Source organism: Alnus glutinosa, chromosome 2, assembly GCF_958979055.1.
Source record: "Alnus glutinosa chromosome 2, dhAlnGlut1.1, whole genome shotgun sequence".
In the NCBI taxonomy this organism is placed as follows: domain Eukaryota; kingdom Viridiplantae; phylum Streptophyta; class Magnoliopsida; order Fagales; family Betulaceae; genus Alnus; species Alnus glutinosa.
In genome coordinates, this window is record NC_084887.1 from 6,450,503 (window position 1) to 6,469,308 (window position 18,806).

Below are 18,806 nucleotides of genomic sequence, written 5' to 3' on the forward strand. Positions count from 1 at the left end.
TATCCCTTGAGAGTAATGTTACAGTTCATACACATTTATCACATACATGTGCCTGATTTTAAGTTGTTTTATGTCGACTGGTATAATATGAGTGTGGCACATGAGTATAAAAAGTAACATTATTCATCAGTGTGAAGACCGACGTTTAATGTTTTTAAATGACATAACATTATATACATGTAAAATACAATCAAACAAAATCTAAACCATAAAATGGTTTCGATTAGATTCTCAGAGCTGAAAAAAATAAAAAATAAAAAATTGTTGTTTAGTTATTGATATTATTATTCCTTCGGCAGAAGCAAACACAACCACATAAAACCCAAAGTAGAGACAAAATTTAGTTCCTAGAAAATTGTAGTTTTGTTATTGATATTATTATTACTTTTGCCAGAAGCTAACACAACCACACTAAAACCAGAAGTACAGAAACACAAAATTCAACCCTACAATTCAAAGTTATGTTTTGTCTTTGTTTGGTCTCTAGGAAAAACAAAAGGAAACAAATTAAAATTCTCTTCTTTCTTCTCCCATCTGTCTTACCCAGAGAAGAGTAATGGGCCATACTGAGATCATGAAACAGTGATTTTGCCCATGAAATATCACCTTCTTTCTCACCCACCCCTCTCCTTTTTTTTTTCTCCATTTTCTGTTTGTTTCCCCGAAGCAGGTAACGTTTCCTCTCATGGATCGGTGAAACTTTTGGAATCAGGCTATCAGTACTGTCGAATCCGAGAAATCTGGACCGTGAGATTGCCACAGTAATCTATGATTTTTCTCCTCTTTATGTCCCTCTCTGGCCTCGTTGTAGTAAAAGTGCCATCGGTCTTTTCACTTTCGGAGCTTGAAAACTGCTGATCTAACACATTGACCGCTGTCACTGAGCTCGATACCATCTCCAACACTGACTCGTACCCATCTATCACTATGTCTTGCATCTCGTTGAAGCATTGCAGCAACTTCTCCTGCCACAATATCATACAATATATTTCAGAAATTTTGAAAAGAAATATTGAGTTCAAATTTAATTATTTAATTTATATTGTAAAGAAGGATAAGAAAGAAAGTATGAAAAAGACTGAAGCTAGAATGTTTACTTTATTTACATATGAACAACTGGATATTGCATTTCTGAAACAGGGATATTGCAAGGGCAATAATTCATGAGCAGCAGACAGAAGCGCTGATGCAGCAATTACTGAAGGCTTGAACTCCAAAAGCTTAATCTCTGCAAACGAAATAAAGATGTCTGAGCTAAAGCAGAGGAAAAGTGCCCAATGGTTCATATATGACTTTTGTTTGATCTTTTTTTCTTCTGGGTATTACCATTTTGAGCTTTGAATATGATTTCTGTAGCTCGGGCTTTAAGAGCCTGCCTCAGTGATGGGTCTTTCACTTTGAACAAGGAAATGAAATAAGAAATGAAAGAAAATGGAGTGATGGAGCGCATTCGCCATTTTAGAGCTCCCAAGATGAGGATCTCCATTCTCTCCACTGTTTGTGTGTCAAAAATAAAACCTCCATCACCCTGTTTTCAAACAGATGAAGAAAAAAAGAAGAAGCAATATTAATATAACTTTGCTGAATATTTGGTTTACATTACAGTGGCATGTAGATTTACCTGGAAAAAAGCGACGGAAAACTCTGTTTTCTTCATCTTGGCAGCTAGAGAAACGCAGGAGATGGCAAGAAGCCTTATAAGCCATGGCTTTGGTTGCTGTTATACAAATATTCTTAGATCTCAAAGCAATTGAACCCTTAAATAATCGAATTAATGTACCATTATATTGGCATTATGGAAATTAAAGACCCTTTTTTTTCCCCTTAGAAAATGCTATAAAAACACAATTTTTAATATAGTAAAAACCAAACATCATCACAATCATACAATACTCAACAAAGATGAAGATTTATTCAAGTCACCGTGTTGTAGGTTTCTTTACCAGCATCCCCTGGCTAGATAAGAACCGATCAAGGTAATTTACTGCAAGGTACGATAAGAGCGGATCGAAGTCGCAAGAGAGCTGAAAAAGGAAACAGAAAAGCAAACACCAAGAACAGTTAAAACACAGTGTTTTCCTCTTCTTCTTGCTTATTTCATTTGGAGAAATAAAAAGAGTGAATACCTTTGAAATTGAAGAGATGGCTTCTCTTCGAACAGAGATATCAAACCCTTGGGCTTGGAGACTCTGAGAGTAGTTTTCTGAGGGCATGTGATCAGATTCAACGAGGAAGAGAGAAGGGATGGTGTCAGAGTGCGGTTCGTGGGAATCAGTCAATGGGTTTTCAAGATCGAACTCCATGGTATTGGTGAGTCCTGTGAACGTTTTCAGAACTGGGGTTGAGGATGGAGCTTGCAAGACATTGTTAACAAAAGTGAGGCAAGTGATAAAGAAAAGCTGAGAAAGTTCTCTGTTTTATTAAAAGAAGCTTCAAGCCTTCAACTTCACTGCTTTGCTTCCTGCTCTCTCTATCTTATAGTCTTTTGCATTTCTCTTTGCATTGACATCTTCTCTCTCTCTCTCTCTCTCTCTCTCTCTCTCTCTCTCTCACACCCCACACGCATACACATCTTGGGAAGGAAAAGTGAGGAGCGAGGAGTGAGGGGGTGATGATCAGATGGGTCAGTGATGCAAAGGGCGCTGAAGGTACGTTAGAAGATGATTGGACGGAAAGTAAAACGTCCGGTTTAATTTTAGGAATATTTGCATAGTCGGTTCAAATATGATGATTGGTTTATGGTGAATATCATAATTACAAATTATTTTTTATAGTTTAAAATGTTAATGGGAGGTTATTGTAATAAATTATAATTATAAATCGATCTCAATGTCAAATTTCATTAAAATTTTTGATAAATTCTGTTAAATATCACGACAGCACTACATTAAACTAATAAAATGGTGACACGTGCCTATGTTAATAAAAAAATATAAATTTATTAAAAAATAAATAAATAAACTTTTTTTAAAAGAAAAATTAAAATTAAAAAAAAATAAAAAAACAAAGAAGGAAGGGGTGGCCTAGCCACCCCCAGCCAATGGGGGTGGCCGCACACGCGTGAGAGTAAGAGTAGAAGTATGTGTAGCGTTTCCTTTTTAAAATTGAATTCAAAGTCCATAATTTATGGTTTATTTTAAATAAATATTTTAGATTTTATGTTACTAAATTGATTAGTTTTTGAAACCATTAGTGGTTTAATACATATGTACTCTATTTTGTATTTTTTTTTTCTTTTTTCTTTTTTCTTTTTTTTCTTTTTTGCTTTTCATATTTGTTCTTAGCTTTTTGTATGGGGGCAAAATTAAAATGAAAAATACTAAACTTTCAAAAAATATTTATCTAAAAATTGATTCCCATGGAATGATGGCACATTTGGGAACTAACTTTTAGAGAAATTATTTTAGAAAATGTAGTATTTCTCAATTAAAGTTATTCTTATTACAACAATAAATTTTAATTTTGGAAATTAATGCAATCCATGCTTTCACATAAAAAGATTTCCATTAATCTTTCTAGCTTCTAATATAATTTCTTTTTTCAGCCAAATATTTCTTTAATTCTACAATATTCAATCTTGACTAAACCAAACCAAAATAGTCAAAAAGTGGGGTAGAAATAACTGGGGCTTAATCAAGGTTTCTTGAATGAAGCCAAAGGCATTTTGTCCAATTTTCCAAATAGATTGAATTATCCACAAATTTCAAAGCAATTAAAATTTCTTAAACCGGCTTAAACTAATAAAGAAAACACCCCAAATCAACTAAAATTCTTAAAATAAATGTTAAACCGGCTTAAGCTTAAAAAAAAAAAAAAAAAAAAAAAAAAAAAAAAAACACCCTAATTTTGTTTGTTGTCTCCTTCGCCACACCGCACCCCTAAACGCGGAAGCCATTGACTTTACATCTCCAAGAAAAATGGTTGTTATTTTTTTTCCCCACAACCTAAAATATTCTAGTTCCATTTTAAAGGTACGTTTAATAAACATGTACAAAAATAAGATGATTTCAATATTTGAAAGACCCTGCTATAGTAAAGAAAATGGTAATGACCTTGCCTAAAAGAAGCAAGAGCAATTGATTGCACATGCAATTTTGTTTTAATTTAATATTTTAAACATAATTCTCACATATATATATATATATATATCAAAACCAACATGAAATCATTCTTCATGCATATACGAAATATAACCCGTAGCCATAACTGCATTTTAAAAAATCACATTTTTAAATCGCATATTTTCAAATCGTATTTATTGAAATTGCAAAACCCTAAATACATAATTTAAGTTATTAAACATCAATAAATAATTAAGATATAATGATCATTCATCAACAAAAATATGAAGTTCCTAATACCTTTTCCATTTATTACAAAATATCAATATTTTGATCTTAATTTTCTGAGATTTAGGGAAGTTTCTGTCCCTATTTGGATCTTTTGAAATTTCAATAAGAAGTAAATTTGTTCAAACTCATGGTATGGAATATGAAATTATGAATCATCATACAGTTTATGATAAAAGACCTAATTGGGACCTTCTCAAACCTAGGTAGGAAATATAATTAACTAGGTGAGAGTGATATAAAACATTGCTCTTGCTTCAATTGGTTGGAGTGTTATGCAAAAAAATTTCATTCTTATCTTCTTCTTTTTTGAGCTACATACTTATCATTATTATCAAATGAACGTGCTTTAAATTACTTATTAGGATTCTCTCCAGTTCAAGGGAACCGAAGAGTATCCAGTCCCTTATAATGCAGTGGCATTTTTGTCCCAAAAAATATGAAAAGATAAAAATTTCACTACATTATAAGGGACTGGATACTCTCTAGTTCCCTTGAACTGGAGAGGATCCGTTTCCTTAAATTATAATATTAAAATGATTTGTTTTCTTCTTCCATTAATTTTCTTTAAAAAATAAATGGCCACCCAAAATGGAATATTAGATCACAATCCTCTCTCTCCATTTCATTATCCATATTAGATTTTACAGATCTAATAGTATATATATTGCTGCATGGTAACTATGTTGCCACATGAATTAAATTTCTTTAACTATATACACCGTTGCAACAAAACAAAATTTAGACCGTGAAAGAAATCATTGCGATTTCAAGTAAAATTGTGGGGATATGAATTTGATAAAAAAAAAAAAATTAAAAAAAAAAAAGGAAGGAACTCTGAACTCAATAATTTAGGGCTTATTTGGAGCTGTTCTCTGCGAATATTTTTCAATTTGAAAAAATAAATAAAAAATGCACTACAAAACATGTGTTTAGAAATTGTTTTTAAATAGAGAACATCAAATTATGTTTATTGAAATTGATTTTGTTTTCATATTGGACAAAATAATACATCTTATATATGATGATTATTTTATCCTCCAAAAAACTGTTTTTTGAAAATACAACCAAATAATGCCTAATTTACCGCAATGCACAAATAGATAGGAAACCACGGAAATGATCATATCCAGCCAAGAGAATAATTTAGCGACAGTAATTTTCTATTATCCTCCCAAGCTTAGAGCCAAGTTGGCCTCCACGTACATATAAGATACATGGTTCGACAAATACAAGGACAACGACAAGTTTCAAATGTCGCGGCTTCACACAAAACCATGTAACCACTCGAAAGGAAAGTCTCTAAGAAACAGATATATACACAATATATATATATATATATATATATTCCATGTCCATGGCAGGGTGACATCTTGGTTGCATGTTCTTGTATTCAATGGAGGGTTCTCTTCTAACAAGTAGAAGTGGCTATTATATGACAAACGACAGGACTTACATGCATTGAAATGGTCGTAGAATATGTTTTTATGGGGTTTGAATTTGATTAAAATGGAAGTCAACGAGCAAAATGCCATGGCTCAGTGATCAAGGGGGTCGGGGGCATAGATCAATTAAACTAAATCGTTTATGTTTTATACTATAATTATTATTATTATTATTATTATTTTCAATAAGAGAACTTCAAGTATTCTGGATATATATATATATATATATATATATAATTTCAAGAGTGGAATTCAAACGGTTATGCCAAACAAGCAGAAGAGACTGTGAATGGGACAAAAGGCATTTATCTTTTATATCCATGCTAATGGAATGGAAAATGGAAATCAATAAATGATAGGCATAACTAGGATTATTTGTTAGGTTATTGCGACTCCCCAAACGTGTGGACTCAGACTCTATTTTAATAAGTAAAGTTGATCACGTGAAAAATTTAATTGAAATTGGAGAAGAATGACGAATACAAGGTTTGAACTGTTAAAGTATTGATTAAATTTACATCATCCTATTAGCTTAATCTTTTGGGATATGTGGTGATTTAATATAATATATATCAGATAGAAGCCCAAGGTCCGGAGTTCGAACCTTGACTCTATCATTTACCTCTCATTTCAATTAAATATTCCATGTGTTTGGTATCACTTATTAAAAATAAAGTTTGAGCTCACACATGAAAGTGAGTGTTAAAGTACTGTTTATGTAATTAAATTTACTTCTTCTTATTAACTCAAGATTTTTGGATAAATAATGATAATAAACTTGATTAGGCATGTCTCTAAATCATGAAAATGCCATTGGTGCCAACTTGGGATTCCTCTAATTAACATGGATATATATTAGAGATTTGAAAAGGGAAAATTATAATATATCAAATTGGGGATTGGATTGCATGTGCAAGCTAGGGCATAATGAAAGCATGTTTAATGTACATTTAAAATTACTCTTTTTATAGAGAGCTCTAACCGTGACTGATCCTTTGAGGGGCCATGCATGGCCCCTCCTCGTTTTGAAATTTTCTTTTATTTGTTCTTAAAAATTATCATTTTATATCTCAAGATTTACTGTGGTCCTAAAAATAAATTGTTATATATAATTCATGCATAATAAGCCATTAAGGATTAAGGCTATAAATAGGTGAGACTTTCCTGACAGCTGCTCAGTGACTTTTGCTCCAATGATACCTACAAACGGACCATTTTTTAATAGTCATGACCCCCTCGATGGTCCACGAGGTACCAATATATATATATATATATATATATATATATATATTCATTTGTACAAACATAAATGCCAATCTGTAAAAGTTGTACGTATACGTGGTTGAAAAAAAAAAAAAACAATATATCCAAGATAAAGGGTTTTCTAAACCCAAATCTCAAAGAATGTGTGTTGGCCTAAAAAAATTTCCATAAAATAAAACAAAAAATCATCTACGTACCCTGGTGATGGTCAGGTGTTGATACAATCTCATTTTTGGTTGGTGGGTCAAGGAAACCTTCTTTTAATTTTAGTAAAATATATATATATATTTTTAAAACCCGTAAACTATTTTCCGAGCTTAAGTTTGAATTTTTTTGCTATTCATTCTCTCTTGCGGCGGGAGGTCGCCGGAGCAAGCCAAAAACTGTAGTCGACCACCGCCACGAGAGTTCACCGGAATCCACAAGTGTTTGCCAGAAGTCGCCGGTCATTTTTTGCCGTTCCTAACCGATCATTTTTTTTTTTGTTTTTTATTTTTCGTATAAGCTAAATGCAAAAAAATATATTTTAATTTACGTTAAAACAAACAGAGCTGAAAATACATGTTAGATGATAGGAGGGTGAAATTAACGTTGTTAATTGGGACATGCATGAAAGAGTATTTAGAAGCATAAAAAATAGAAGCCTCGTTTAATCTGCCTTGTCTCCTAACGGTGTGCTAAATGATGGTCCCTTTTCCTTGCAACTATCTCAGTCTCAATTGGTCAAGCTAGCTAAAGGGTGATGGGAACAGAGACAGTAAGTCTAAATCTAAAAGCCAAACAGTCACCATATGTATGGTCATTGGTTTTTTTTTTTTTTTTTTTTTTTTTTTTTTTTTTTTTTTTCAACAAAATATGTGTGGTCATTGTTAAGTGCAAAAAGGCCGCATCATACTTCTCAAGGGCACCTACTTTTGAAATTATTCACTAATCCATTTAAAATTTTGACCTAAACCCACATGGACCTATTTCCTTTTATCTACTTTATATGGCACCAATTATAGGGAAAATAAATCCCATATATATATGAACCTCAATTATACGGTTGTCAAAAGCGAGGATCGAGATCTCTAATAATTTGTTATAATTTTGACAATGCATGTGGGAGAGATTATATAAGATTCACCTACCCGAGTAGGTTTGGATAGTTTAAAATTTATTTGGATAGATAACTTTCATGTGAAATCCCAACAATTTACTGTTTAAATTGATAAAAAAAAATAAGTAACGATTGGTGGCAAAATCACAACCACCTCCAAAGAGAAAATTGATGGACATGATATTGCTTGAGATTGTTAGATCAAATACAGGTGGGTGCTGGGCATTGACCTAGTTTCGAATAGTCTAGGTTGCATCTATCCAGAATAGATAGGTCTCATAGTCCCCTCTATATAGACGGTCCAAATTTTATTAAAATTTGAACACTTTAATTGTAAGGTATCCCAATCCGGAATGAGATTAATAGTGTGCTATACTATATAAGACATAAAAATTAACATGCGCTTTCAATAGAATAGACCCAAATCCACATGATTATAATTAATATATAATGAAAAGTTATTGGGTTGTCACCCAATAGTAAATAATAGCATGTTTTGGACGGCCCTTAAGCATTTATTTAGAGCATTCATAATAGCTTCCCAACAATTTTTTTTTAAATATAGGAAATAAAGTTACTTTTTGCTTTCCTATTAAAAAGCACCTCACAAAAACTTCCATTTACTTTTCCCTATATCCATTAAATATTATTTTTTTTACTCTTTCTTTAAATATTATTTTTTTACTCTTTCTTTATAAATTTTTAGTTATGATTATTTATGTGAGAGGAGAGAGATTTTTTATTTTATTTTATGAATATAATAAAGGAATGAGAATGCTACGGTGCTTCCCAATACATTGGGAAGGACTGTAGAATTCCCAAGGAACAAAAAAATATAGGGCAGCTGCTGTAGGTGACTTTTTGCCACTTTCTTGAAATTTTTTCCTAAAATTTAGGAAACAAAAAACTTATAAAGAAGCTGCTGTGACTGCTCTTAGTCATTAGATAGTTAATTAACTTATTTTCACGTTGCATCTGAAATTAATGGTACAACGCATTATTTGTGTTTCTAGTGATTTTAGTGTTTTATAGTATGATTTTTGAAATCATTTTACCGTTTGTCTTTGTTGTCTCTCTTCCTTTTGAAGGTACAGACATTTCACATCTACCCAATTATATGAGAAAAATTATATTTTAGCCCTTCAAACTACCGGCTGTTTTAGAAGTAATCTCCAAACTACCAACCCTTAGACTCTGGCCCCCCCAAACAATCAAAAAGTTTCAAAAAGACCAATTTTATTGAAATATGCCTATAATACCCCTGTCACGTGTCAGTTTTCAATTACAAAATAATAAAATTAAATTTTAAAAAATATATATATTAAAAAAAAAATATGGGGGTGGTTGGCCACCCCCAATTTGGCCAAGTGGGTGGCTCAAGGCCGGGGTGGCTCAAGGCCGGTTTGGAGTGGCCAAAACCACCCCAAGAGCCCTGGGGTAATTTTGCATTCAATTCACCTCAGTTTCACTGTTTAAGTAAAAAACCTTATTTGGTGGGAAAAATAAGGTATCTCTACCTTCTATTATAGCTCCATTGTGAATGGTACCGTGGATACCTTCGAATGTTTTGAATAGCCCTATTTGGCATGCCTGTAAGATCAAAATTGAAATTCCGGATTTAGAGCCTAAGACCATGGTGTTAAACACTCAAGATTACCAATCCTATTATGAATTCAGTTACTATAGTAATCAAAACCAAAATTTAGGAAAGCAATAAAACAATCAACATAAAGATATTGGTGGCGAAATGGAAACTTTTTAAAAAACTCTTCAAAAGTAAAACCACTTCAGAGGCCAACCAACTCTAAAAGGCATCTACTAAGATTACTATAGAAGACGTACATTACATATTGTTCTTATTTACAAAAACTATTACTATGAAGATCTAATCTTGTAATCCCCGTAAACGACATGTTTACCTCCTACCTCAATAGCTCCAGAACTCCTGATCTTTTTCTATATGGATCACCTTCATAAACGAACCTCGTTCACTTCAAACAAAAATCTATTGATTGTAGGTTTTTTCAGTGGTTTGATCTAGAAAAAACTGGGAGAAGTTTAGGCTCATGAAATTAAATATGCTAAACTTCTCTCACAATAAAGGAATAATGATAATAGCTTAAAAGTGCTTATTTTTCCTATAAAATAAGTATTGTCATACTTTATTATGATTTAATTCTTGCATTTTACATTTAATTGTGAAATATTATTTAATTATTTATCTTGAGCTTAAATGATATATTAATGCAAGAGTTTGTGCTTTGTAGGAATCACAAAATAAATAAAAAGAAAGAAGATGAAAAGAATAGGAGTTTCTATTTAATTAAAAGAAGTCCTTGAAAAAGAAGACAAGAAGTGGACCTACAAGAGAACTCTTACTTGTGTGAAGAGTGAAGACTCCTACTTGCATAAAAGGTGCAATGTAATCAGTGATCCAAACAAAAAAGAGACATTTGAATAAAGAAAAAAATATCTAGATCAAACACGGCTGCACACACGATAATTGAGGGGAAAATAAAAGCATGAGATGTTTTTCTTCTCTATAAAAAGGAGCACAGCTTTGGAAGAAAATGAGCACATTCAGCATTTTATCAACTTTTCTTTGTTCTTATTTTCTTCTCAGTTTATTTTATTTTGCTAGCTTGATGTTTAGGACCATGATGATGGAATATATTTTCGTAGTCATGTGTAGCTAAATCTTTAGCTAAGGCTAGGGGTGAAACGTCTTTTAATGAGATTATGGTATTTATTCTCCAACTCTTCTATTGTTTTTAATGTATAATTTTTTTAATTGATTGTATTATTTATTTTAGAAAATAGTTTTTGTTCTGTAAAATTCTTTGATTCATTTTTAATTATGGGTACAGTGAATACTTGGAATTCCCTACAAATCAAATAACCAATTTTGCGTAATGAAATCAATCAATTTTGAAGATTAATCTTTTAAAGATATTTTCTCTTTATGATCACTGCTCTATTTTCCGATTGAGTACTCCTTAGCTGCCTCTCAATTGAGTTATAAAATGAGTTGAAGAATAAATATTATGGTTTTGTTAAAAGCAAAACCCCAATGTCTTAGCAATTTCTTTGAATTATTGTTTTCCTTATATCTTTTATTGCATTTTATAAAAATTATTCAACCAAATCAATTGTCATAGATTTTTCCTAATCTTATTTTTGTTAGTGTTCTTTGTCCCCCAAATCCCTGTTGTTTGACACTTGGACTCCCAAGAATTTACTACTTCGCGACAACCTGCACTTGAGATTGCACACTTAAGTTATTAACAAATTTTTGGCGTCGTTGTCAGGGATCGAACCCGGGTCACCCGCGCGACAGGCAAGAATACTTACCACTATTCTACAACCGCCTCTTTAAATGTCTGGAAGTCGTGGGTTATGAAACATATATAGAAATTTATTAATTGAAGCCTCCCATTCAAACGTTGCCCACCCGCCACTTGGAAGTCAATTGCTTGATGGGCTCGTTCGAACATCACTTTGACCTAGTGAATCCGGTTCACTTCATTGACATCTGCCGCTCGAACCCCATGAGACCACCAGTCCAACCGAATGGTTCTGCCTCTGAACTTGGCACCAACCGAGGTACTAACAGAGCCATTCGGTTCTTCAACTTTGACCAAGATTATGATATCCAGATTAATTTCCAACTTAGCTTAACAAAACCTAGACTCACACCAAGTTGATTTGACACAAAAAAATTTCAACACTAAAAGCCTAACAAAAACATATTATAGTGAAAGTTATTCAAGTTTCTTTTATTTATTTATTTTTATCTAGTACTTCACTTCTTCACCACCTAAACCGAGTCCTAGGAGTTTAAGAGAGAATACGAACTAAAACAATTAATAAATTTTCGACCTAACAAGGGAAAGCAATTAATTAACTCTTGCCTCTTGCCAAAGCCATTAATTCTGGTTGGTACAATATTAATTTGTAATTTGTAAAGACATAAAGAGAGATGAAACAGGGTAAAGCTCCATAAACACTTCCTAGATTTAATTAAGAGTGATCATAATTTAATTGCTCCATTAATATTCTCAATTAGCAATCCTAAGTTGAATAGAAAGGTACGTACCCAAATACCATTTCTCTTATTTATTCATATAAATTATAAGCCCCCATAGGATTCTATTTACGAGTCATAAGGAATAAACTATAATGTCATTCAGCATTTGAGTCGGGTGATCAGAATTTCTAAATTGTTTAGGTTGAGTTTAGAAGACAAAAAGCTAAAAATATTAGAAGAAGCCAAACAGCTTTCAAGTGTTTCCTTACTTCGATATGCCTTTGAAGAACGTTCCATGCATGTTTTCGGGGTTGCTTCCCATCTCGTACACTCCAAAATTTTTTGGTTGATTAATTAATTTCTATAATTATTATCCGAACCTTTTTTCTTTTTTTTTTTGTCCGCTTTTACTTTCCTTGTTGGGTGTCTTCTTCTTTGACGAAAACAATAGATTCTCTTTTGCTGCATCGGTGGAAGAGAAAGCCCAAAGAAACCCGAATTTGTTTTTTCACTCATTGGAAGACTGATAGACCCTTTTGCTTTTACTCTTCCTCCATATATATATAAAATATAATATAATTTTTACCAAAGAATGGGAATGGCAGGAGGTGAGCAAGGGGAGAGATTGCACGCTTGGAATGATCATAACGTGAATAGTAGGGAAACTTTTGAGAGAGAGAGAGAGAGAGATGATGAGTGCATATTTCACGCCATACCCCCATGCACAAAACACCATCATTATAATCGTAATTCGTCTGCTATATAGGTTGGAGACAAGCAGGTGGACCTTCTTCTACTTGGGACAAAATGAAAAACCTACAAATCAATTATTTATTCTATTTGGAAGGCAATGGCAGTGTACCTGCAAGCCAGCTTGCCATAGAGAGCAGTGGACGGAGGAGGATCTTTAGCAATTTGGATAGAATATTGTGAGAGAGATTATATGACACCCACTTACCCATATAATTATATAAATTTTGAAATGCCCAGTCACCTATTAAGACAAGTTAGGACAAGTGAGTCCTACATATATAAGTTCTCACACGTGTTCTGCAAAAATTATTAGCAATTTAAACAACATATTGCTCGAGATCCCAATCGGAAATGGACTATTGCAACTGGTAGGTTTCTGTTCAATGCATAGGCATTTTGAATCTAACCCCAGTTAAAGGTAACCTCATTTTCTCATTGTTAGTGTTAGAATAGTTATTCTATTAGGAAAAATGAATAGCTTATTAAAAATGAAAGAAAGTTGAATAAAATAGCATTAATGTTAAAGTATACATAAATTCTAACATTTGAAATAGTCATTTCCTCATGGACTATAAGAATTAATGGCTATTCCGAAGCAAATCTTTCACTTTCTTCCATTTTCAATAGAAACTAATTCATTTTTCTAATGGAGCAACTATTCCGCATACCAAACTCAGCCTAAAGCTTCCGTAGGCAGAGTTTTCACGATAAAATAAAATTATTTTAGATGTTTTATAATTGAATTTCTCGAGTATTTTCAATCTGTTAGTACTTGACCTGTTTGGTAACCAAATTGAGAAAGTGCATTTAGAAACATAAAATAACAAATGAGGTCAATACACAAGTTCTTTTAAATTTACAATGTTTGACATATATAAAAAATGCAATAAGGATTTTTTTTTTTTTTTTTTTTTTTTTTTTTTTTTTTTTTGCGTAACAATGGTTTCCAAAGAAAAAATTGTTTGTTGAAAATAATTTTTTTTGGAAAAATCACTAATTTTCATTGTTTGGTTGAGACCCTAAAAATAAGAGATAAATACATTTTTTTGTCCATGTGGTTTGAAGTTTTGACAAATAACTTCTTAGGTTTTAAAAAGTGATTAATTACTTCCTAGGGTAAGCAAAATAAAAAAAAATAAATAAATAAAAATTTGATCTCTATTAAGAAAGTTAACAAAATCTATTAATATTATACATCAGCATCAATGTACATGAAATGTGCCACTTACAAATGGATAAGGGTAACCAGGTCATCTCTTTGATAAAATGGGAGGTGACCGAACCACTCCAAGGTCGCCCCCATTTGTTTGGGTGTGTGTTTTCTCTTGTTTTTTTTTCAACATGTTTTATATACGCAAGTCAAGAAGATCCAAGAGAGCTTTGGGATTAATCATGGCTTGTAGCTAGTCTCATCTCCCCAGATCAAATATGCTAGATATATAATTTCTTAAAGCTCAACTTCGATGTAATTTTTTGACGTAGTTTTCTAATGGCAACAACTACTTGCCACTACAAGGAAAAACTCCTCCATGCTGCTTGAACGGTCAGATGACCGGCCAATGACCAACCATTCAAGAAAGCAAAGGAGCCAACTCGTTGTCTCCAAAGACGTTTAAGGATTAGCAAATTGACATACCCGTTTATTTTTAACTTTTGAGTAGGGATGGGTATGGTTAAATCAGTGGAGGTAAGAGTATTTTCAAATTTTGAACCAAAATAGTCAGTTAAATCGGTTAATTCACCAATGTTTTTCCGATTTTTAAGACAAGAATTGCAAGCACTCAATAGACAAGAGTTACAAGAACTCAAGAGACAAGAGTTATAAGATGATAAATTGTATTTATTATTGTTGATGTAGAAGTAGAAGAGATTTGTAACGTTTAAACTATTTCTTTATAAATAGAGTCTTGTATACAATCAAATAATCAAGGAAAGATATAGCCAAAGAAAAAGCTTTAACATATATATGTAGGCCATAAGCCGAACCACCTAAAATCTATGTTTCATCTCTTTTAGTTATTATTAGTTCTGACAATTACAAGCACTCAATACCAATAAGCATCACTCTCGAAATTTTCAATTAAAACGGATAATTCGGTAAGCCGGTATATAGTCAATCGGTTAAGTCGGTTAATTGATTATCAGTACGCTTTTTAAATTGGGCCAGGCCTATTTTGATGGGCCAAAATTAATTGTTTTTAGGCTAAAAATGTATGAATTTGACATATGTTTAATTGGCATCGTTTGAATCATTTTGTAATTTGTGCTAAAAATCATTTTGAAAATTTCGGTTTAAAACGGTTAATTGTTTTATTTTTTATACTGATTACCAAACCGACCCGACTTTAGTATAAATATTTATGCCAAATTTTGATTATTTTGGATGGTCGAAGGCTGTTCGGTGAGCAGTCGATGGGCGGCAATAAGATATTTTGCCCGGCCACCCCTATTTTTAAGCATCTCTTTAATAAAATTTAATATTGCGTTTAAAAAATATATATATATATATATATATATATATATATATATATATATATATATATATATATATATATATATATATTGTAAGTGACACGTGTCAAATTATAATTGGTGTTGATGTGACACATTAACGGATTCTGTCAACTTCTTTAATGTAATGGACCAAATTTTTTATTTTTTTTATTATTCTTACCGCAATGAGTGATTAGTTACTTTTTTAAAACTCACTATTTGTAAAATCTCAATTATATTCATATGAAAAAAAAAAAAAATGCATTTATCCCTAAAAATGATATCAAAAATTGTTTTCATTGTTTGGTTAGTACAAAAAATATTTGCCTCCTGCAAGACTGCAACTGAAATTTGACTAGAAACTACTGAAAATTATCAAATAACGCCAAACCGGTGCCAACAATTCGAGAAAGAAAAAAATCCAACAAAAACCCACATACGCAAAGGGGCAATTGGCAGAATTGAGAGAGTTAGAGGTTTTTCTTTTTTTTTTCTTTTTTTTTTTTTTTTGGTGTGGGAGGGAGTTGCTGGGTAGTGCTGACAATTTGGGTTAGTGGGTCGAGTCCGGATTGACCTGATAATCTGTCAAGGTTCAAACTGAACACGATATGTTTAATTAAAGGGGTCAAAGTATTCAACTTGGACATGACCCGCTTAACCTGTTTAAATACAAAAATGACATATTTATTCCGTTTGACCCATTTTAATTTGTATTTATTTTATATATATATATATAAGTTGACCCATTTGTTAAATGAGTCAAGCGGGCCGACCCGTTTATGTCAAACCCTTACCCTTTAATATCTTGTCGGGTTCGATCGTATTGAGTTCACAAATTGACCGCCTTAATTGGGAGGCTACTAGCTACAAAAAATGACTTATACCTCCTCTACACACTAGCAAATGTATTATTCTTTGAGTATTAGCAGTAATTTTCTTTCGATTTTTTTTAAATTTAAGAAACCAAATTACTTTTTGCTTCATTATCTAAATACACTTCACAATAGATTTCATTATTTTTCCTTATACCATTAAAATATTAATTATTTACAAAGTACAAGTTTTCTACTTACCCTTACATTTTTTTACAAAATTCCAACACAATCCTCAATTAAGGGCAAAAAATGACAGAAGAGAGATATTTTATGTTAAAATAATATATAAGGAAGCTAAAGTGCTACCAAATACATTGGCTAGCATCGTAGCATTCTCAATGTTTAGGGAATCAATATAGAAGCCTATTACTCGTGACTTTTTTAGATTTTTCCTATATTTACGAAAATGAATAGATTATACGGAAGCTATTGCTAGTGCTCTAAGTACACTAATTCCCCACGACACGACTTCCAAATAGTTTCGTGAATACATGACATAAACATTATTCATACATAAGTATGATAATTAAGTACATCCATGGGTAAGCACAAAAGAAAAATAAAAACAAACATCCCGACCAATCATAATTAATTTCATTTGAGAAATTAAACTTTCCTAAGCTTTCTCTTTTGTGATTTGAGAACTTAAGGACCTCATCCCCTCATCCCTTCATCCCATTCTTGAGTTTAAATATAATTAATTAAGGAAAGTATTCATGAAGCAGCAGTCAAATTGGGAAGTGGTCGCAACGTACAGGCTTTACTCGTTATTGGGCCGAGTCCATGATCGCAACCTACAGGCTTTACTCGTTAGTATCTTCGAAGATTGGCCCATAATACTAGTTGGGCTAGTCCCAATTTGGGCCTTCTCTGTATGCATTCTTCTTCATGGCACTCATATCGTTAATTCAGGGACAAAATCATATAAAGGATAAAAGAAATAAAAATGCTAGAGGTATCAAATGGAAGGGTGGTTACTGCAGTTTCTCACACAAATCTCATCGCTGATATCCTGGGGGTTCTCAGGCCTTTCATAACTGGACTGTGTGCTTTAGTTCACGTGGGGCAAATTCGGCAGCACATTATTTGGCTAAAGAAGGAGTTAAACAGGTAGTAGACCATATTTGGATGGGTTGTATCCCTGATTGCATTAAGACAACCGTTTTATCAGAGTTTCATCTTTGATTGTTATTAGAGCTTTTTGCTCTAGGTTTATTCATATTATGAATGAGATCAATATTATTTTCAAAAATATATATATATATTCTTTTACCAAAATAGAGATGAGTACTAAGATGATGTGGAGTTTATTCATTGAAAATTGTTGCATTTCTTTTTATTAATTATCTTCAATGAATAAGTTCCACATCATTTTGGTAAAACATTTCGTATTCATAGAATTTCTCAAAAATAAAAGAAATCATTTACTAGATCTGTAGGACCCATATTCAGTCCTACAAAGCATTTTTCAAAGGATAAACTTAAAGAGAAATGCTACATGTAGTTCCAAGTTCTAAGTGCTTACTCCCTAATGTGAGAGTTAAAATTACCATTAGATTTTGGATGAGTTAATCTTTATATTTTATATCAATTGTGATTTTTATTGTTCTATTAAAGAGTAAGAACTTAGAAGTATATGCAGCAATATATATTTTTTATGGTAAAAATTATATTTTTATCTCACACTACTAGCTAGTGTAGCAGTCTTAAACAATTCTTAGGATTTTTTTTTTTTTTAAACAAAGAATGCTGGCTTGAGTGGTAGGGCCGGTTTGGCCACCTCATACCGGCCATCAGGGTAGCTCGGCCACTCCAATAGTCACCCAAATCGCCTCTTTTTTCTCTTTTTTGCTAGTATTTGAGCGGTTCATTTTAAACAAATGGCAAAGATAAAATGTAGTATTGTACGTACTCGGTGCAATACCCAGATTCAAATCCATGTTCATAAGGGGTAGCTCAATCGGCTGGGAGCCATGCCTCATGAAACGGAAGTCTTTAGTTCGAATCCTCCCTTCCCCCTCTAGTGTGAACATGTACAAAGAAAAAAAAAGATCCAAATCCATCTGTCCTTTGATTAGCTTCCTTAATTATTCCTTTTACTTTGGTTTAACGAAGAACATCGATCTAATAGGGGTAATACTTTTTGTTTTCTTCCTCCTGTTGACCCACTGGAAGCCTATTGATCTAGCAATGTACATATTTTCACATGCTTCTTAATTCCCTGTCCGTACTAACACGAAAAATTCTCCACCATGGCTTCCGGCCTCCCACTGGAATTTTTGGCCGAACGCCAAAATTTTTTATTATCTCTATAAAAATACTACATTTTCTATAACAATCCCGACCTCATCAATTTTAATTAACTTTTCACCCCGCAAATGGTTATAGTTTTCCACTTGTACTCGGACCAAAACAAAGGAATCTAGCAATGTCATGGACTTTGAGCACTATCAGCAGCTTCTCTTAAATAGTTTTTCAATTTAATTAGAGAATTAAACCATT

General features: G+C 32.4%; 1 protein-coding gene across 1 annotated transcript; it reads right to left on the reverse strand.

The window, feature by feature from the left end:
- Positions 1-339: 339 nt before the first annotated feature.
- Positions 340-2,555, reverse strand: LOC133861037 (putative cyclin-D6-1). The gene is made up of 6 exons (XM_062296733.1): positions 2,127-2,555; positions 1,944-2,024; positions 1,622-1,717; positions 1,327-1,528; positions 1,098-1,228; positions 340-965 (listed from the first exon to the last, which is right to left on the reverse strand). Exons 1-6 carry the CDS (start codon positions 2,301-2,303, stop codon positions 717-719), a joined length of 936 nt encoding a protein of 311 aa, XP_062152717.1. The 5' UTR covers positions 2,304-2,555; the 3' UTR covers positions 340-716.
- Between the last annotated feature and the right edge of the window lie 16,251 nt (positions 2,556-18,806).